At 37.1% G+C, this 22,640-nt stretch overlaps 1 protein-coding gene across 3 annotated transcripts in view; it reads right to left on the bottom strand.

Annotated features, from left to right (window-relative positions):
- PCLO (piccolo presynaptic cytomatrix protein) overlaps positions 1 to 22,640 on the bottom strand; it is a 346,941-nt gene that overhangs the window by 13,947 nt on the left and 310,354 nt on the right. For all 3 annotated transcript variants that reach the window (XM_068276174.1, XM_068276175.1, XM_068276176.1), the window contains 4 exons: positions 20,934 to 21,128; positions 18,715 to 18,786; positions 14,472 to 14,610; positions 6,918 to 6,976 (listed from right to left, as the gene is read on the bottom strand). In XM_068276174.1, coding sequence (XP_068132275.1) covers positions 6,918 to 6,976; positions 14,472 to 14,610; positions 18,715 to 18,786; positions 20,934 to 21,128 — 465 coding nt within the window. The remainder of the gene's footprint in view (positions 1 to 6,917; positions 6,977 to 14,471; positions 14,611 to 18,714; positions 18,787 to 20,933; positions 21,129 to 22,640) is intronic.

The following is a 22,640-nucleotide window of genomic DNA, read 5'->3' as shown; positions in this document are numbered from 1 at the left end:
GGCGCCCTGGAGGCTCAGTTTTGTTCTTATGCATTTTGGGGACTTGGTATATGATGGGTATCCTAGGAACATCTGGCACAAAATATTTGAACTCCTCATCAGTGATCAATCCCCTATCCATCCCCTCCCTAAGTATTTCCCTCAGTTCAGCCATATACTTACCTGTTGGGTCTCCCTTCAATGGAGTGTGGGCTTCTCTATCACCTACCAGTCTGTCCAATTCAATTTTATATTGGGCCTTACTCAGAACCACCACCCCTTCCCACTTGTCTGCTGGTCTCACCACCAAATTTTTGTCCTCCAACATCTCTCTAGCCAATTCCCTAACCTGCCCATTTTTTTGTTCGGGGATTTTATTCATATCCTTAATAACCATATTCTTAAATACCTCAATGGCTTGATAATTATTATCTTGTGGATTAAACGTAGATTTTGTGCGTAGGTTTGTGTGCATGTAACCGTCCTGATCCCTTCTCTTAGTATCTCGGATGGGACGACCAGCAAAATACTTCTTTAAGTGAAGTTTACGTGCAAATTTATTTATATCGATATAGGTGGTGAATTTATCCATACCTTGCTTGGGTGCATGTTTCAAGCCTTTATTCAATAGTGCCAGTTCCCTAACATTCAAAGTTGTGCCACTAATATTGAATACTCCCTCCCCCATTACTGTCTCATCCTTTTTGCTCCCCTTCCCACCCCTTGTGCCTCGTCTTGCTCTCTTTTTCCATATTGGTTCTGATAAGGTGCATATCCTGCCCCCTCCTGTCTCCATTCCCTCTCTCCATATCTTGGGGCAATCTCTAAAAAAGGCTCCAGTTGTTTGTGTTGTCTAATAGGGTCATATCGGTTGTAGGTTGGTACCGAGTACTGTCCATAGGAATCATTTCTGTAGCCCCTCCCCTGCCCTTTCTCAGGTACCCCATATGGGCTTCTGACTGTACCCCTATTTGCTCCCCATCCTCTATTCCCATTAGCCCACCCTCCTCTCCCCTCACCCCCATGATGGCCATGTATTAATCCCTGCTCAGGGTTAGGCGCATATACTGGTTTTTGGACCGGTCTCTGTTCCACCCCCTGATCCTCCACATATATCCTTTGATTTTGCTGCTTATTTGCTTCTATTTTAGCTGCCATTTCTGCTGCCTTAATTTCCTCTTTCTTTTTGACCTGCCATCTATATATTTCCTTTTTCCTTGTAGCATCCGCGTCTCGCTGGAACTTTTTCTGGTTTTCTACTCTAATCTCTTTCTCATTTTTTTCCAATAACTCACCCAGTCTTTTGGATCGGCTTTTGTATTCTTCCGAGCTATTTAAGGGAGTCATCTTGGTTTTAATACTATCTATTTCTCCTCCCAGCCTTTCCAATCTCTTATTCTTCCTTTTTATCAGCAACTTGACTAGGCCCTGGCCGCACTTGTCAAAATATTCCTCCCATTCTTTATCATTTTCCTCATCATCCTCCCCATCATTGGCTGCTAAATCCCATCTTAGTCTTTTAGGTATAATGCCTTCTTTATCATATTTGGTCAGTGCGGCCAGGTCCCACCAGGTGCCTTGTTCCTTCATCATTACATTTTGAAGTTTTCTAAACTCCTGTTCCATACTCCCACCTATCTCCCCACTGTCTACAAATATTTCATCAAGATTAACAATTCTGCGAGCTCTTAATTCAAATGCATCCATTTTCAGAAACAACCCTAAAAATTCTAATAAAATAAAACAACACTTCAAATCCCAATCACAGTTGATTGTTCCACTTATAGACCTCGATAGATATAGCCTATGCAGAAAACTCCCCACAAAAAGGGGAATTACTCCTGGTGTAGGAATACAGAAAGCTAGTTCGCTCCTCTTGAAACAAATGAACGTATATCCACAAGAGGTAAGCGCTCACAGCTGATTTAGGCAGAAAAATATGTTATAAATTATGTCAAATCTTTAGCAGTGCTCCCGTTCGCCTCCTCTTATGCAAATGGATTATATATAAAGATAGTGAGTATGTTTCCCTATTCCATGTTGAGCATTTTCCATCCTTCTACATTATCTGGGATAAGAATAGATGACCACCATACAAAATGCAAGTTGGAAGGCAGAACCTATGAGCATGGTGTTCACCTTCACAAACCATAGTGACCCGCTTGCCTTTTAACCAGTTCACCCCCAAGGGTTTTTATCCTAACGGACCAGAGCAATTTTCAGTTGTCAGCGCTCCTCCCTTTTATTCCCTAATAACTTTATTACTACTTATCACAAGAAAATGATCTATACCTCGTTTTTTTCGCCACCAATTAGGCTTTCTGTGGATAGTACATTTTGCTAAGAATTTTTTTATTCTAAATGCATTTTAATGAGAAAAACAGAAAAAAAAAGAAAAAAAATCATTATTTCTCAGTGTTCAGCCTTTATAGTTTTAAAATTAAACATTCTCCTGTGGATAAAACAAACACGTTGTATTTGCCCAGTGGTCCCGATAATTAAACCGTTTAGATTATGTCCCTACCACAATGTATGGCGACAGTATATTATTTTGAAATATAAGTGGTTATTTTTCTGTTTGTTCTGGCCATAATTACAAGCCCCTATGTAATAAATTAAAATTAATTTTCCCCCATAAAATATAGAATAAAAAAAGCTGAGTCCCTAAGGCAACTATTTTTTTTTTTTTAAGCTGATTTTTTTTTTTTACAAGTGTTTTTTTTGGGGGGGAGGGTTGGAAGTGTAATTTTATTAATGATGTGTATATACTTGAAAATGTATGTATTTTGGAAGTGTAATATACTTTTTGGCCACAAGATGGCGCTGGTGAACACTCATAGGACGTGTTCACTTTTTTTTTTTTTTTTTACACACTTTATTAAACTGTTACATTTCCTGTTTATGTGAATGGACGTAGCCGCTGTTCGCGGTCACGTCCATTCACTCCAGGCACTGCGATTGGGTAGAGGACTGTTCAGTCCTCTTCCCCAATCGCCCAGCACGGGATCCCGACGGTAATGGCGGCGGTAGCGGCGGACACACGGCGGTAGCAGCGGCGGGAATGCGCGACGTATTAAAACGTCATGTTGCTGTTAATAGCGGTAAGCATGACGTTTTAATACGTTAGGATGGCAGTAAATGGTTAACTTTCTGTGTATAAGGAAAACAAAACTTCACTCCACAAAACCAAAAAGAGCTAGTGAGTCAAGCTAAAAGTCGAGAATACCCACTCATTATCAGTTAGTCCCTACAGGAAAGCATCTGAGACAAGACAGTCACCGTATCTGGAGGCAACATTTTTTTCTGTGTTAGCATTGCCATGGACAGGTTCTATCAGTGAATCACCATCTGTTTTATCAGTAGGATGGGTGCTGTGTTACTCATCCTTTTCACAAGATTTGTAACAAAATTAATATTTATCATGTAGATGTTGCAGTTGTTGGTTCATGGTTATTATTATTATATATATTTTTGTTTTATTTATATAGCGCCAACATCTTCTGTAGCGTGGTTCAGTACTTGTTCATGAATAAATACATACTGCATCTTAGGGGCTAGAAATATCAGACAAGAGTTTGAGGATTTTATTCATGCTCTCAGAGCAAGAAATAAAACATAAAATATGACAGTGCTTTTTCATCTGCTTTCATAATTCATTTAGGAGAAAGTGACTGTGTTAAAATCATTCTGACACATCTTCTTTTGACTTCGGGTCAGCAGACAGGCTAAGTGTTTTCAAAAGGTGTCAGAAGGATTTTGGAGGATAACTGAATAACTGGCTGTATTAGGAAGACTGAAATATTAGGAAGACTGTAATTTTTCTTGATCACATATCTGTCAATAACACAAAGGTCAAATGTTAATTATGGCTTTAAGACACATGTAATCTGTAATGTGATAAAATCTTCCCCTCTGAAATTCACATCCAGCTCATCTTTATTTAATTAAATTAAATATTTTCAGGAACAGGATTTTGTTTCCTATTACACCAATATGATCATTACAAGTGAAATACTGTACAGTTCTTCTCACTATAGTGCCTCTGGGGTTTCCCTATTTCCCTATTCACTAGTACTCACATTGGGGTTTATTTTCTAATAGATGGTAAAAAGTTAGTGCACAGACAACACAAGTACATTTTACCAGGTGGTACGCAAACTATGCTATTAGCGTAACATGCATTATACAAGCAATGGTCACATAATGCAAGTTACACAAACTTATGTTATGTTGTGTCCCAGTAAGATTTACGTGTGCTGTCTAGGCATATACATTTTACCAACCATTAGTGAATGGACTACAATGTTCCTTCAATTTGTAAATATTGTATTATCTTGTGCTCATTATTTTTACAGAAAATAAATCCTCTATTTTTCATCTTTTGAAAGGTATGTTTATTTCCAATTCTTATCAGTCCATTTGTTCCATTCTGGAGGCGCTTATTATTTGTGTTTGTGTGGAGTGCAATAATGACCTTGGAATGAAGCTTACAGCTCACTCTGGGACATACAGTACCTTGTATTCATTGTGCATTGTACAACTGACAAATCGACCCCACAGTTTGACAGCTACTTGGTCTCTGCATTGGTGAAGAATAGATACCAGTCTATGATACAATCAGGGGGTGAAGGTGTTATGAACAAACAGAGAGGGGGTTGTAAGAGCAAGCACAGACATGCCAAAAGTGCGAAAATGACATGATTTGGGCTGAGAAGGGTCTGACCATCTTAAATGTTAATTTCATTGAAGTGTAGTGTCTTGCTGAAGCTCACTAGTGTCCCGTTATTACATTCTGAACAGCAGTGGACAATGTGGTATTACTCTGTGTGTAGAGTATATGGGGCACCCTGATAATTTTCAGAGTACTCTACAAGATGTAGTAGGTCAACACCCTTAATGCACCATATGCAATAAGTTACAGCCAGCATATGCAGCCAGTAACAGCCAGCAATGTACCAAATGCAATAAACACAGCCAGCATGAAACCAACAAAGCTTAAAAGAAATTAAGTCATTTGAAGCCACACTCCTCTAATAACTTACAATGCAAAAGGCAAGAAAATAACAATTCCAGTCTGCTATAGTACTGGAAACTAAGAATTATATAGCAGTCCCATTAGTATAAAATCATGTTTATTTAACAGTAATAAAAATAAAGCTAGATGTACAAATTAATTTAAAAGCCACAAATGGTAATAATAAGTCCCCCCACCTGAACAATTAAGTACAATAATAATCCACATTGCTGGCTATACAAAGTAGTTTGTTTATTGACTTTTCCCTAACTATTGTATTAATTGAGTCTCACAAAAATAATTTCACATTCATCAGAGTGGTGGAGAATTGATGGAAATGTTCCTCCCATGTCTTCTAAAAGTTTTTTGAAAGGTTTATAGCATTAGGGAATCTCTGTACTTTCTTCCATTGAGGATAAATATATTTTTGAAATAAATGTTGGAATGCACAATGTTTTATCACAAATGTAATTTGGTTTCACATTACTTTTTGTAAAAAAAATAAAATAATTAACAGTTCTCCAATTTGCCTTCTCATATTATTTGTCCTCAAGATGATTATTAAGTACCTTTGTGATCATTCCCAGCCAGAAACAATTACTATATTCTGCAATTACAAAAAGCCAATTACTGGCATATAATGCCTCACAATGTTACCATATAAAACAAGACTGGTAACAGTATTGCAGTATTATCTACAAAACTTAAAGTGAACCGAGCACCATTTTTAGCACCCAGGGCATCTCAATAGCATATCAAAAATGCATGCCAACAATGCGTCTCATTATTAAAAAACTCAACTTTAACTTTTATTTTTATTTTTTAGGTTTTATTAGCCTACTTCAGCAGGACGGGCTGTCCACTGAGGTTTCAGGTAGCTAAGGACTTAAGTATTTGTTTTATTGCACGCATTAGCAAAAAGTAAACAATACTTTTTCATCAACAGAAGGGGGTGGGTAATTAAGACAACTTTTTCATAAAGTGTTTCCAGAGGGAATGTGTGAAGATAGCCTCTGTGACTTCTGTAAATAAGGACGGCAAGAAGGGGAGAGAGGAACATGGCAGTTCCTATAGCTATTACAAACCAGTAGAAATTCCAAATAAAGAAAGGGTGCTTAGTTCCCTTTTAAATCAACTGATCAGTATTTTTTGGTTCCACACTCCACTACAAAGTATGTTACAATTCAAAAGAAGGGAATGCATGGTTAAAGCTCACAGTGGTATAGGAAACCAAGAACGTATAGTAGTTATGATAGTATGAAATTAAATGCATATTCAGCAATTACCCACAAGGAAATATGGGCGCAAATATTACAGATGGTAGTATATTGCTAATATCACCTCTATTCTACTAGCGGGATATTCTGCATAGTACAATGGCCTCAATTCACTAAGATTATCTCCTGTCTTTAATAACTCTTCTAGAGTTGTTACCATGGTGATAAGGCATGTAGTATTCAGGAAACATTTTACCTCAGGCAAACCTAAAGTTAACTCTTCTGTCTTTAAGTTAACTCTTCAATCCTTAAAATAACTCCAGAGTTAAAGACAGGCTGTTAATTAACTGCATGTGAAAATAACTACAGAGGAGGTAAATTAACTACAGAGGAGGTAAATTAACTACAGAGGAGGTAACTTAAGGAACTCTCTTGCCTTATTATCTCCAGCATGATCTTAGTGAATTGAGGCCAATATCAGTAATGGTATCTATAGTCTACTAGCAACCAAATGGAATTTTGGTGCATCTATACTTTCAATATAAATTTACAGGTTACCGAATACCGAAGTAACAGCCTGTAGACTTTGGACACAAGGATATCATTTAACGGTTACATACTTTAATGGTTATATATACTGTTACAACAGTAACACGTGCCCAGCCAATGCAAGAGAGCAAATGACAGGTGAAGTGATGTGATCTTACCTTCTGTTTCATTCAAGCCTATTCCTGTTTGGTCTTGACCATTTTGATTCATTTTTCCACTGCAAAAAACAAACAAACATTAGTGATGACGAAGACCACCTGAAAGTGGATGTGATTTCCTTACAGAATGATAATAAAATACATATTTAACATTTTGTCTGTCATGCATATATCATTTCTTTCAGCAGTGCTCCTTAAAAAGCAATACACTGAGTTATTGATTACTAACGTACCATGTCTTGATCAACATGCCTAGATATAAGACCAAATAGGCTTTTCACAGCTGCAAGAAACAGGAGATTGCATCTGCAGTGCTACCAACCTTAGCCATTCAGCTAAGTCAGCTAACACTTTTGGCCTACTTTCCACAGTTGTATCCTGCAAGTTGTGACGTTTCAGATTATTTCTTGTTATAGTTAAAGCAACAGAGATTTATAACAGTTTTGAACCCACTCTAATTCTTGTTCTAAAGTGAACTCTCTATGGCAGCCTCTTAATTACTATAATGGTTATTTTGGCAAATAAATCCTTGCTACTCTACATAAGACATGGCGGGACCATGTAAGGAATATGTGTGGTCATATAAAATAAACATTTGCTTTTGTTTACTTAGCCCCCTTACACCATTTAAAAAACTCCTTGGGAAGACGAGTAACCAAAATGTCAACTCTCTAGCTTTGCAGCTCTAAGGGCTTGTTTACACTCCGGTACTTTTCAGTGCTTTGCTGATCACCAGCGATCAGCAAAAGCTGGGACAAATGTATCTGTGACGCCTGACGATTTTCGAAAATACTGTGCAATTACCTAACACACATTTCCTTGCAGTGTCTAACAGAACAGGCTGCTAGCAATCGGCTGGCAGTTTTAATTACAAAACCTTCCAACCTAAAGGCTAGTACACATTAGCAATTTTGATTGGCCAATGATTGGTCAATTTTACCACCTCCATGTAGCATGAGGGCCAAACAGATTTTCAATTCTATGCAGATTATATAGGTAAATGGTCATACTACATGGAGGTGGTAAAATTGACCAATGATTGGCCAATCAAAATTGCTAGTGTGTACTAGGCTTTAGTGTGAAAAGCTTACTCTTAGTTCTTACAAGACACCCTAGAAGGTTAACAGCCCATCCATCAGATCGGCTCAGATATGAGATTGACAAAACCTAATAAAATCTGCTTTCTCGAGACAACTAGGCACCTTATTCCTGTACATGAAGGCAGCCAGCCACAGGGGGTTCTAGTAGCATCCTGCAGAAGCCACTATAACCAGTTCGGCCTATCTGGACGAGCTTCCTCGTCCAGATAGGCACTGCTGCTGCCGCCGCCTCGTGCGCGCGATCGGGCGCGCCCCCGCGCGCGCTCCCGCTGCCCGCCGCTAGCCCCCCGATCAGTGAATGGGAATATAATTCCCATTCACCGATCTATCTTCCCCGCAGAAATACCGACGCTTTCTCTCCAGAGAGCGTGGTATTTCTGCCCCCAGGAAACATTTCCCCTACTTTTAAGTTCCTAGATGCGAAATCGTTCGCATCTAGGACTTTTTTCACTGTGGCCATCTTGTGGCCGAATAGTAAACTGCACCACAATTCATTTTTAATTAAAAAAAAAATATATTTTACATTTAAAATTAACAGTTTCCCTCCCACACCAAAAATTACCCACATACACTTTTTTTTATTAAAAATAAAAATAAAAAATACAATTAAAAAAAAACAAAAACAACATAAATAGTTACCCAAGGGTCTGAACTTTTTAAATATGCATGTCAAGAGAATATGTTATTATATTATTTAAAATTATAAGCTTATAAACAGTGATGGACACAAATTGAAAAAATGCACCTTTATTTCTAAATGAAATATTGGCACCATAAATTGTGATAGGGACATCGTTTAAATGGTGTAATAAGCGGGACAGATGGGCAAATAAAATACATGAGTTTTAATTACGCTAGCGTATATTAATTTCAAACTATAATGGCCAAAAACTGAGAAATAATGATTTTTTTTCATTTCTTTCTTAATCTTCCTGTTAAAATAGATTTAGAAAAAAATAATTCTTAGCAAAATGTAGCACCCAAAGAAAGCCTAATTAGTGGCGAAAAAAACAAGATATAGATCAATTCATTGTGATGAGTAGCAATAAAGTTATAGGCGAATGAATGGGAGGTGAACGTTGCTCGGATGCATGAGATTTTCGGACTGCGGTGCTGAACCGGTTAAGAATACCAGCTGGCAGAAGGCCTGATTTAGCAAAACCTTCCTTGACCTCACAAACATGAAATCCAGCTTTTGTCATAAATATGACTTTCCAGGGGGGGGGGGGGGGGTAGACCATCGATAAGCTATTATTTCTGAGATTTGGTACAAACCACACAATTGGATGTCTCTGAAATCACGATAAGCCCTACCAAAGCAGAGATATGCATTTTGGGGTCACAATGCAACCCAACTCACTCATGTTTGATATCACTGTTCTTGATAATTCCTGACCGACCCAAAAATGTTATTAGATTTATCATAACATGTACGGTTATGGAGATAGAACACATTTTATAGTTTAGACATATTTTCTGTCTCAATGAGAAGGGACTGGCTCATCTCAGGTTGCAAGAGGTGTGTGCTTCCCGCCCTCACTCCTCCTTGCTAAGTGAGGGGTATAACCATGGAGAACAAAGGAGCTCAGCCCCCTTCCTTTTCCATCTGTTGTTGAGTACCATCCGCCAGGCCATGTGGACTATGGCAAGTGGCCATCTTGGATTTTTCGAGACAAAGACTTTCAATTACTGCATGGACTCTCAATTGCCGCATGGACTTTCAATAACGGTATTTTGAACTGTATTATAAGACATTCTATTTCCTTTTTCATCTCTTAATTCTATCTACCCCAGTCTGTTCTGACTTATAAAGTATATTTGTGTGTATAGTTTTATAATAAAACTAACGATTGAATCGTTCAGTCTTGCACCTGTTTCTGCCTATCAGATCAATGCTTAGAACTCTGCCTCAGAAGAGACACACTACCGAATAGTCTAATCTTTTATAAATTGCTGATCTGCTAGCTAGATGGTAAAATAACCATTTCTTCCTTTTAGGAGTAGATAGGTGGAGTCTGTTCGCTCCTAATCAGGACAGTAGTGGCAGCATTAACCACAATTTCCAGCGTGAAACCAATAATTTTATTTTACCGATTGTAAGTACAATCGAGATTGTATCATGTATGGGCCCACCAACCAATTTTAAACGTTTACTATGCTAACAGTGTAATCGCCTCTAGAAGTCTCTAGTGAATGAGACCTGCATGGCAACTGAGGCCTAGTAATACGGGATTGGCGAGTGGTTGTCACATTGTCGGCATGGTACGACCAAACTTTAACGTCAGTCTGTTCACCATATTTCAAGCCTTCGGATGCAACTATTCCGTGAATGGTAACGATAGCAGTGAAAACGGGATTGACACGCTTTGTCACATCATCATCTGTGATCCAGCAACCGGTCTTTTGAACGTCAGTTTGCTCACAGTCTTTTAAACCATCAGAATTTCCCGATGGTAACTGAAGCAAGTTAGACAGGACCGCGGTGCTGCATCATCACAGTATCCCTATGGCATCATTATCACTGCAGCATTTGCAGTTTGCATAAATCGCTAATGTGCTGCATGCAGCTCTTTGAGGAATATCTGGATGTGATTCCCGTTCTCTTGAACAGGAATTGCAAACTGCAGCAAAATTGCCAAAATTACATGCCGGGTGATTGCATTTAGCATTTTGTGACCTGAGTGTGAACCAGCCCTATGTTTCTGGATTCCATTCACATTCCATTCACACCTGGGACGTTATCTGTGTGGCGTTCACTGGGGGGCTCTGGGTTCTTTCTCTTAGTATAAAAAATAACATACTGTTAGATTAAATGACTGTCCCTTGCGTGAGAAAGGGGTTGTGAACCATGAGCCCATTTAAAGGATAATAAGTGGTATGATTAATGTTTTATGTGAGGCACTGTGGAATAAATGTCAGCAGTATATAAATGTGTACAATACAATTTTTTTTACATCTCATTAAAACTGGAAAGCTTGCAGTTTCTGTAAATTAATTTTTCATCTGACTAGACGTCTACCTTGCTTTGGAAAACACCAAAACCCATAATATGAAAGCTTATCTAAAGCAAAATTGGCATGGATAATATATTTCATGGGTAGGCAGAACACAGGCAACAAATGAATAACAGAATGCACCTTTGACAAGTCTACATGCCACACAGAATCGTCTCCTATGAATTTACATGCAGTTGATTGTTATTTTGTGCTACCTTGCCTCCTTGTCTTTCATATTACGGTTTCCAGAAGACCAGAAGTCAAATTTTGCAATAAATGACACATGGATATCAATATGGATACCAATATTTCATCTATGTAGTGGTCATCATTGCATATCATGGATCAAATGATTGTCCCAAATGCTAACTGCTTTGCTTGTAATGTGATTGTTGCTGTAATTTGGTTTGTTGATTACTGACAGATAGTCAAGTCATTTGTTTATTTCAGTTCATGCCTTACCTGTTACACAAACCAAATAGAAAAATGTTCAAGGCTCGAACCAAGCTTTTCTTGTGAGCAAATACAGGTAGGCTAGCTCCCAATTGTGGAAGTCTTTTTTATTATTATTATTATATACTGGGGTAAATCCAGAGTCTGCTTTTTAAATAGCTCAGCTCTCAGTATTCCCTACAAATTCCTCCACAATGTCCTCAACAGGTTTAAAAGTAGAAGAATAATCTTAGTAGAAACTGAAATAATAATGTATACTTTGGTACAAATAACTAAATACCATTACTTTCTTAAAATGTGCTTAATGCTGGATCTCCCTACAGTTACTCCTCATGGAAAATGATTCTCAAAAATTGTTACTAAAACCGAGATCAAAATCACAAGTGTAAATTGTAAATCTGTGCAATCCAAATATGCTCTCTTCTATATCATAAATAAAAATAAATTGTAATAAAAAAAAAAAACTATTTTAAGATCCATTTTAGATATTGTCCCACCAACAAGGCATGTGCTGTGTGTAGCTTAGATGTAACCTATAAATGGCAAACTGACTTATTAAACTATCCTGTTTTACCCTGTTAATGGCAACAGGACGTTTTAATAAGTCGCTTGCTCCCGCTGCTCGGTGCGTGTGCGCGCCGCTCCTGCCGCCGTTTACCGTCGGTATCCGTGTTCCACTGTTGGGTAAGAGGACTGTACGGTCCTCTATCCAATCGCAATGCCTGGAATGAATAGACGTGACCGCGATCAGCGGCCGTGTCCATTCATAAAACAGGAAGCCATCACTGTGCAACAAAATGTAAAAAAAAAAGGGAACACTTTGTATGAAATGGGAATGTGTTCACTATCGCCATCTTGTGGCCAAAAAGTAAATTACACATACAGGCACATACATACACATACACTTATACACAATATTAATAAAATTAATAACTTACACTTCCAAAGCCCCCCCCCCCCCAAAAAAAAACACTTGTAAAAAAAAAATCAGTTAAAAAATACATAAAGAGTTGTTTTAGGGACTCAGCTTTTATATTTTATGAGGGAATATTACTATAACTTAACCACATAGGGGCTTGTAATTACGGACCGGACAAAACAGAAAAATAACACCTATATTTCAAAATAATATATTGTCGCCATACATTGTGATAGGGACATAAATTAAATGGTTTAATAATCGTGACAACTGGGCGAACAAAATGTGTCAGAATTAACCACAGGAGAATGTTTAATTTTAAAACTATAATGACTGAAAACTGAGAAATAATGAATTTTTTTCCATTATTTTCTTATTTTTCCCATTAAAACGCATTTAGAATAAAAAAATTCTTAACAAAATGTACTACCCACAGAAAGCCTAATTGGTGACAAAAAAACAAGGTATAGATCATTTTGTTGTGATAAGTAGTAATAAAGTTATTAGGGAATAAAAGTGAGGAGCACTGACAAGTGAAATTTGCTCTGGTCCGTTAGGGTAAAAAACACTTGGGGGTGAACTGGTTAAAGTAATTTTTTCATCAAAATGAACGATTTTGCTGGATGCAAAATTTTCTCAGAATTATAATGTGTTTTAGGAAAATATCAATTTTCGCTAAAATTTGATTTTTCTTTTTAAAATTTTTATGCCCATTATATTCAATACATTGGAAAATGTGTTTTGTATGTCCTAATTTTTTCACGAATAAAATTTTCTCATGCCCATTTACTTCAATGCGTTTGTCAAAAAAAGTGTTTTTGCATGCCCATTTATTTTCATATATATATTTTCATTTGTCCATCTGTGAAACCTTTGTTTTTTCCTGCCCATATGTTTTTGTGAAGCTGTGTGAAAATGTGAACATTTTGCAGAGGTTAGGTGGAAGGAAAATGGCCATATTCACTTATTATTTGTTGCAGGTTACCTCATTGTATAGCTGGTAGATTTATTCTGTCTTAAACTGTGCTAGATTATACGCGGCTGAGGTGATCGGTAATGACCACCTCTGATAAGTATCTAGCATTAGAAGGCTTTAGTAAGGTGGTTTAACCACTTCAGGACCAGTGCTAAACCCCCCTAAAGACCAGGCTATATCTTTGAAAATAGGCCACTGCAGCTTTATGTCCAAGCTGCAGGGCCGCACAACATTTTTTTCTCCCCACCAACAGAGCTGTCTATTGGTGGGGTCTGATCACCCCTTCCTGTGTTTATTTTTTTTTTATCAATATTTATGTTTTTTTTTTTTTTTATAAAAATGACTATTTATTTAATATTTATTCCCTGCTCCCTCCCTCTCCCCACCAGCCAATCAGTGTGATCAGCTGTCATAGGCTTCCGCCTATGACAGCCGATCACTCCCCAGCATATGGAGGGGACAGCCATGTCACACAGCTGTACTCAGTACTGCACTGCTGCCGATCGCAGCGCTGTACATGTTAATTAGATGGCGGTTTCACTGTCTAACAGTCTCCCGAGCGGCAACCGCTCGGAGACTGAAGGCGGGGCAGTGCTCCGCCCCCCCAGCAGGAGATGCGTGCCCAGCCTGCACGCAATCTCCTGCAAACTGCAGCTCCAGGACTTGATGTCAATTGGCGTTAGGCGGTACTGGGGCTGCCGCTGCGGCCAAGCCCATGGGCGTGGAGCGGTCTTAAGGTAGTTAACATCCACATAAATGCACTGTTAGTGTGACTTCAGGATGTGGAAAATAATGATCTAAGCCACAGTAGAAGGCTGATAGATAAGATGCATATTCTTAAGGCAAAATATAACGGTAAATATTTACTGTAACTTTGAGAGTGAGAGACCTTAATGTGGAATTCCAAGAAAATTAAACATTCCTTCACATCACTCTTACCTCTAAAGATCCCATCACTGTGTTCTCTATACAAAAATATCAAAAATACCAAAAACTGTGACACTTATTAGGATATCACACTACCATAGCATTTAATAACATTGCACATCCCAGCTTACATAAAATGAGGTAGTGCAGTTTCCCCTCTTAAAGAAAACAAAGATGACTTACATTCTGGGAACTTGAAACAGATTGTTATCTCCCTGTGTGCTGTTACCATCAGTCTCCATACTGTACCCACTGCCAAAACTACTGACTGATGAATTTGTAGACACGGTGGATTCAGAAGTCCTATGAGGTGTTGTTCGGGCTTTACAAAATAAGAAACATCAAATATTATTGTGCAATAATTAGCTTTTTAAGGAAAATATTATGTATAAACATGCTACAAAATAATACAATATAACATGCAAGCATTACATTGTAGGTTTTTGATTGTTAAGATCCCAACTAATGCTAGGTACATACATCTGATGATAACTATTTAAAGTTGGTGTAGAAAGTTATCTGATGTGAATGAATATCCTCGGAGATCTTAACTTAAACTTCCTTAAGAGAAAGGAGGCGCCAAAAGGATAAAAGGAAGCTAAATGAGCTTAAAAACCAAATTCTTGGTAAATAGAGAAGGTCGTGGTGGACTTACCTCCTCCAAGTAGACACACAACGACTGTAGTAACAGTCGTTGTGTGTCTACTTATGTGGTCAGTAGAAGAGCCAGAGGTGCCTGGCTCTTCTACTGACCACATATGCTATTGCTCCGTTGTTATTGCCTGATGAAGCGGGATCAAACCTGCGAAACGCGTTGCATTTTTGGAGTTCATAAATAAAATATATTGACTGTCTTTACTACAGTCGTTGTGTGTCTACTTGGAGGAGGTAAGTCCACCACTACCTCCTCTATTTACCAAGAATTTGGTTTTTAAGCTCATTTAGCTTCCTTTTATCCTTTTGGTGCCTCTGTTCTCCTGCATAATATTGAGTCCACCCTGGGTGGAGGGTTGAACCCCCTTTTTCTCATCTACAGAGAGCGACTTCTTATTCCTGAGTGGGGTCAGGAAAATCTCCCCACCTGCCTTTACAGTGGTTGCCTAATTGGTAACCCTGGTTTGTGAGTATTAATATTTACTCTATTTAATAACCATTTACCAGTACATATTACACTATTGGGGCTCTTGGTGTTCGATGTTTTTATTCCTTAAGAGAAAAAATAAATATTTTTGCTTTTCTGTATGATGCATGTTTTTGTAATGATATTCATCATGTTACTCTTTCCACTTCTCCCTTCATAGACATTAGCATGAACTATTGGAGGATGTTTAAGTTTTAATAACGTGAACCAATTTTAAATACAAAAGAATCTAATAAATGTGTAAATGTGATGCATTTCTATTACAATCATCTTTATCATAATGTTTTAACATATGCTGTAAGGAATTATATAGAACTTTTGGATATGAATACAGCTCCAATCCTAATTTATATTATATATTACTAATATTAATAAAATATTATATATTGCCAATCTACTTTAACTTGCCTGCCTAAACTTTTTCCTATTTGCAAAGGTTAAAAATCCAGTGGTATAAATTCTAGACTGCAGCAATTAATTGTCCTGATAAGAGGTAAAATAAATCTATATGTAACTTTGACCAGGATTTGGACAGTATGGTAGGAGTTAGGCTTCTAGAGAAGAAATTATCAAGTCATTACTTATGATTAGAAGTTAAACATTATGTGTGGCTGCCAGTGAGATGGTCTAAAATGCAATCTTAGATCAAACCTTAACAAATCTGCTTTGCCAACATTTTGTGTGTTTTTCTTCTACACGCTACCAATAGGCTGTTACTCATAATGGGGATGCTGAAGCTCCCTACTTTCTAGGGCACTAAATGGGAATTCTCCAATCAGTAGTTGCCAAATTGACTGAGTGAGAGACAGATTAAGTATTATTAGCAAGCATCAGCTCACTGTAAGTCATTACATTGCATTCTGATAACCGGCTGGCGTGAACCAATCTGTTTAGCACTACTGCTATCCTACAATACAGTCAACTGAAATCCATAATTGTTCATCTGTGGGTCATTCTACAATTCTAGCAGGAGCCATGAGGCAGGTCTGAGTAGTTCTCCAGCAACCCTATAAAACATCTCACATTTGCAGATTGTCCACTTATAACTTATTTCTTCTTTAGTTTTTAAAGGCCAAAATAAAAATAAACAAACAAACAGCAAGCCTATTGATGACTAGTAAGGCAGAGTTTTTGAAATGTGTAATATTTTCAACATGCTCCTCTCTCAAGCACCTGTCTTGTATGTCAGAGCTCTGACCATGGCTCTTTTTCAGTCTGTGGGTCCTCCGTACAGATAAATGCCAAGTAACATACAGATTCAACCATGCATCTTACCATTGCAGCAAGGAGGCAGTAGAGGAGCTGTGGTCAAAGTTTCAACATAAAAGACAGATACAAAGTAGAGGAGACTGCAGATACAATGCACTAAGTAAAACATTAGCTTTATTGCATCGTTTAGGATCCAAATGTAGTATTTCAATGTTTCAGGCTGTTTTACGTATGTCATGCCTGTCCAACAACATTTTATGTGCAAAACAATTTTCTTCACAAAGGTTCCCTATGCATTTATTTGGAACAATAACTGAATACTAGATTTTACTAAGGAAAAGAGATCTTGCCTTGCCTTGTTAGAAAATCATTTGGTGTTGAACAAATTCTGAAAAAACAATATCGAAGGTACATTTTTCTATTTATGCAATAAGTCAAGTAGATGTCACGTCGATCAACTATTCCATTGTGAACATCATCCAGAAGATAATAAAAATGCCATGTTCACTTCTAACTTTATATTGAAATGCAATAAAATCAGATATGTTTTTGTGTCAGTCATATTAAGATCCTTTTTATATTCATTTCTATCATTCAAAACATTCACAAAAATAAAGGATGAATAGACTTACTAAAATATACACATTTTAATGTTTTTAAAAGTGGAATTAAAATGATTCCACAGTCACAGCCATCTGACTGGCATTTTTGTTTAAATGTCATTCTATAGGGAGGTTCCAGTGTCTAGCATGATACGTGCACAAAATATACATGTTGCTTCTGGTAAAAGCCACATGTTTATATTGTCTTTGTCATTCTTGGAATGTATGATTATGGTAGTGTGGCGAGAAGAGTGTCTCAATAAATAACTTCTCAATGAATGACCGAATCTCCGACCCACTCACTACAAACCTGAATATAATCTATTCCTGATTCTTGTTGGCTTATGAATTTCCCATAACTATTTGTATCGGAAGCTTGTTGTTCTAGAGATGCAGAAGGTGACTATGCAATTAAGAAGTGCTGCACACCAAAATGAGCAAATAGAATTCTGGGAATCGGAGTATGACTACATATTTGATGGCTACTTCTGATTACCATTTCTCATCCACTGAGTCATTCATGAGTCATTTATGTTAAAGAACATGTATAGCCCCCGTTCTGTAACCATAAAGGATGGGGGTTTAGCAAGTGATAACTATAAGAATGTCAAGAGGCTTACCTCTGAGAATTCTTGTACTGTACTGGGTAGATATGCTTTTTGTTGTAGCAATAATCAAAATTAAATAATTTTGGACTTATTGTTTTACTGTAAACAAAGAGTTAGCTTGTCACTTTCAATAATGAAGATCGCTTCTTGGAACACCATTGATAATTTAAAGCTGGTGCCGTAACAAATTAATATTTATTACATTTCTATTTTCAAAGCCATCAAACATTATACAGTTCTCACTAGGAACTAGCAAAAAGTAACTTCCTTCTTCATTGGACAGCAATGGGTATGCATTTACCACTGTTTCAACGAGTATGGCTTCTCCAACAAGCAAGAACAAGGACAAGAATGAACTCCGAGCATAGTTAAACCACTGGTCTCTTCCAGGTTTTGAAAAAACTTGTAGTGTGAAAATACATGTTTCTTTAATGTAAACAGTCTGCCTGTCTGCCAAGTGTTTAAGAAATAGAGACTTCTGGCAAGAATACAAAGGCTTCCATGGTTGTTGGAATCCACTAGATTCAACCAGGATAAGACTGTTAGGTGCTCCACTTCCTCAGAACACCTTACTTGAAATTTCTCACTGTTGCATAGACATGGGCTCCGGTTGCATTATGTGGGCAGGTAGCTTTAACTTATATTTTCCTAATTTCAAGTACTGAGAAATATCATCACTCATAAGTAAACATGGAGGCTCATTTTTTTTTAAACAGCATCTGCATATTATACCACTTTACCCTTGGTTTATATAGCAAAGTGCTCTATAACAATACTGTAAACAGAACATTATTATTTTTTCTTTTATTATCCTTGTTAGTGTTTTCATTAAGTATAAACAGTACAACAACACTACTCCTCCTTACCTTCAGCTTTGACGGAGCCATCGGACATCACCTTCTTGAGTGCAAGCTGGCTTTGGTCTTTGCTGTCATTTGCTGGTGAAGGCAGATTGTCAGACTGAGATCTTTGAATTGGGAGTACTCCTGCTATGCTGTGTCTATGCTGCTTCCTGGCAAAATTAGACTGACCTCTTTTATGTGCTGCTGTGGCAGTGTGGGTGGAATGGAAACCCATAATATGTATCCTCAGATGGAACCAGCTTAAATGTTATTCATGCAAACAGAAGTGTTGTTTTCTGTATTCAGATAGGTAGTGTTTTTAACATCAAAGAGACACCACATGCACAGCATTAAGGGGCTTTAAAACTGGCTGTTTCTTTTTATTGGTTTAGAAATGTTTCCCACCATGGTTTTTAATCCTGTGAGAAGACATGCAATAACAAATTTCCGTGACAAACATTTGTATGTCTCTTAGAAAATGTTCATTTCCTTAAGCTCCGTATAGTAAAAACTGATCAAATGTGCATTCCATAACATTACCAAAGAGCTGCTTAGGAAATTGAATTCCTGCTTACTCTAATGCATAATATAAACATCTATTTCATAAGGCTCAAACAGAAATAAATTAATATTTACAATAAAATTGTTTGGAGTAAAACAAGGAACCAATTTTTCAATTATATTCTATCTATATAGCTATATATAAAACATCTCCTTCTTCACATATTGGGCGATCACAGGCATGAACAAATCTCTTGAATAATGTCCATAGTAATGTCACACATAACAATGCAGTACTTAGTTGTCATTCTAGTTTGATTGGCTCCTAACAGACAGTGTACCATGCTCAGTAGAGTCAGTTGCATAGAACATGCTGCTGTCTTATCTACATTGTAATTTACATACTCACTATAAAATTATCTTAAAAAAATAACTAACATTTTCAAGACATGTCTGCAGACATTTTAGAGGATTTGAAAACTCCTATCTGACCACAGTCCCATAGAAGGCAACCAAATAAATATCCTATGAGAATACATTTCCATGTAAACAGAAGTGCTAATTATAGGCTATGCCTTTCTACAATTCAAACAACATCATATACATTAAACCCTTGCACCAACAGAGTTTATATTACATATCATACAATAACCTTTACCTGTGTTGTTATTATGCTCCTCCCTTTTTAATTGTCATCTCAAATAATATATACATATTTACTAATTGTGTACTATATTGTATATAGTTATAGAAACAAAATAATTTACAATATATTTCATAGCTACTGTGCCTCTAGAAAACCAACTTAAATAAGAAGTCTTTGACTGCAACCTGTTGTTGCAGAGTAACTTAACCAATGAAATACTGTGTACAGACATACTCAACAAGGCTGTAAAAATCTCCGGTGTAAAGTTGGAGATATAATTGGCCAAATTCAGGACTTGTTTTCAAATCTGTACATAACGTATCAAGAGTAATTTTTTTATTACTAAGTACAAATTCACCCCTTGTTTGGTAGCTTTATATGTGCCTGTCTATAAAGCTTTTTCCCCAGCTGCATACAAATACAAAGTTCAGTAATGGTAATAAAAACACTTTAGATTCTACATTAGCTCTGCAGTTCCAAAAACATAAATATTTTATATTTTTGAACATATTCAAAACATATGCATGACCGTGCAGTGGTTTCAAGCATTCACTTTCAATGACATGAAAGTATGAATTTACGATTATGCGATTTGGTGCTGTGAGTGTTTTTTGTGTAGTTTCACATCTTGTGTTTATATGTAAATGGTTACACTGCAATGAACATGTACATAGTCTTTTTTTTAATATGGATGCAAACATATTCAAATGTGGATGATGTTAAAGGACTATGTATGTTTAAAATTATAAGATTTGTCTATAATGATTCTCAAGCTAATATCAGATAGGAAGATGACACTGATTGACCTAAATAAGCTGTACAAATATTACATTATGGGGCATAACAAACAAAATACGAAATGAACACACTTTGATGGTAAAATGAACCAATGAGGAAACAGCCAGTTTCATTAAGTTTCAGTAAACAAAAAATTAGGTAACACATATTAAATGTGGACAAAATTTTCACAATAAAGGACATTTAACAAGGTGAACAAATAGTGACAACAAATAATGGTCAACAAGGGGAAACAGCAGGAAAAGGCAACAGATGAACATTAAGCTGCCATGCTGAGGAATTTATTTGCGTCTTTTACTTGGTTGAAGACGATGTTGTTGGACAGCGGCTTCGGCAGCAGCGATGGCTGCTCCAGCATCTTCAAGATGGGTCTGAGTGACACTGCCTTTACTTTGGCTACGTGAAGGTCCATGAGAACGGAGATGCCCCTCAGAGGATGACTTTGAGCTACCAGGGCTGCTATGGGATTTCTCTATAGTGGGAATCTGCATATCTAAGTAGTAGAAACAATAAAAAAAATAGTTAATAATGCCGACAATGCTTCACACATTCATAGGTACAAGGTAAGTTGATTCTGATTTACTAAAATTCTTAAGGTCACTGGTGATCTGAAAACCTGAATGGATTTATAATAAAATGTTACCTAAAAAGTGTTTTATGTACCCTAAATCATCTAGGATCACACTTGCAGTTTCTTAAAGGTTAGTGAATTAGTGCTTGTGTGATTGCAAGCATGCATACAGTTTTTAATAAAATCAGGAACTTCTTGAGTTTAATTAAAAAGGACTTACAGTGGGTGCAATGGATGAACTTTAACTGCAAAATCAGCAATACTTTTAGCAACACTAGTTATTGGTCAATATAACCAATGTAAAGCCTCTAAAGTCTTACCACCTAATAGAGGTCAATTTTTAATAGCTTGTTGAACAAGCTATTTTGCCATGCAAAAATTTGGCAACTTAAATGTGTTTACAGGTGGACATTCCCAAATGAAGTGAAAGAATGAAGGAGAAAAGAGTTGACATCTGGGATGTTGGGGGATGCACCCCTTTCATACAGTGGGATGTGAAAGTTTGGGCAACCTTGTTAATCAATCATTTTTCTATATAAATCATTGACTGTTATGATAAAAAATGTCAGTTAAATATATCAAATAGGAGATGAACACGGTGATATTTGAGAAGTGAAATTAAGTTTATTGGATTTACAGAAAGTGTGCAATAATTGTTTAAATAAAATTAGGCAGGTGCATAAATGTGGGCATTTTATTGATTCCAAAACCTTTAGAACTAATTATTGGAACTCAAATTGGCTTGGTAAGCTCAGTGATCCCTGACCTACATACACAGGTAAATCTAATTATGAGAAAGAGTATTTAAAGAGAAACTCCAACCTAGAATTGAGCTTTATCCCAATCAGTAGCTGATACCCCCTTTTACATGAGAAATATAATGATTTTCACAAACAGACCATCAGGGGGCGCTGTATGACTGATTTTGTGCTGAAACCCCTCCCACAAGAAGCTCTGAGTACCGCGGTACTCTGGGCAAACTGCCACAATGTAACAATGTTCACAGACAGGAATTAGCTGTTTACAGCTGTCTCTAACAGCCAAAACAGCTAGGAGCAGCTACATAACCTGCCCACAGTAAAAATGTCACCATGTAATAAATGTCAGAATGTAAATCGGGGAGAGGAAAGATTTTATAATGAGCAAACACTGACTAAATCATTTATACATAATTATGGTAAAAAAATTAAGCACTTTTTTACTACATTATTTTCACTGGAGTTCCTCTTTAAGGGGTCAGTTGTAAGTTTCCCTCCTCTTTTAATTTTCTCTGAAGAGTAGCAACATGGGGGGCTCAAAACAACTCTCAAATGACCTGAAGACAAAGATTGCTCACTATCATGGTTTAGGGGAAGGATACAGAAAGCTGTCTCTGGCCCAGTGCACACCAAAACCGCTAGCAGATCGTCAAAACGCTAGCGGTTTTGGGAGCAG

This window comes from Hyperolius riggenbachi, chromosome 3 (genome assembly GCF_040937935.1).
Source record: "Hyperolius riggenbachi isolate aHypRig1 chromosome 3, aHypRig1.pri, whole genome shotgun sequence".
Taxonomy (NCBI): Eukaryota; Metazoa; Chordata; class Amphibia; order Anura; family Hyperoliidae; genus Hyperolius; species Hyperolius riggenbachi.
This window is presented reverse-complemented; position numbering and strand designations above follow the sequence as displayed.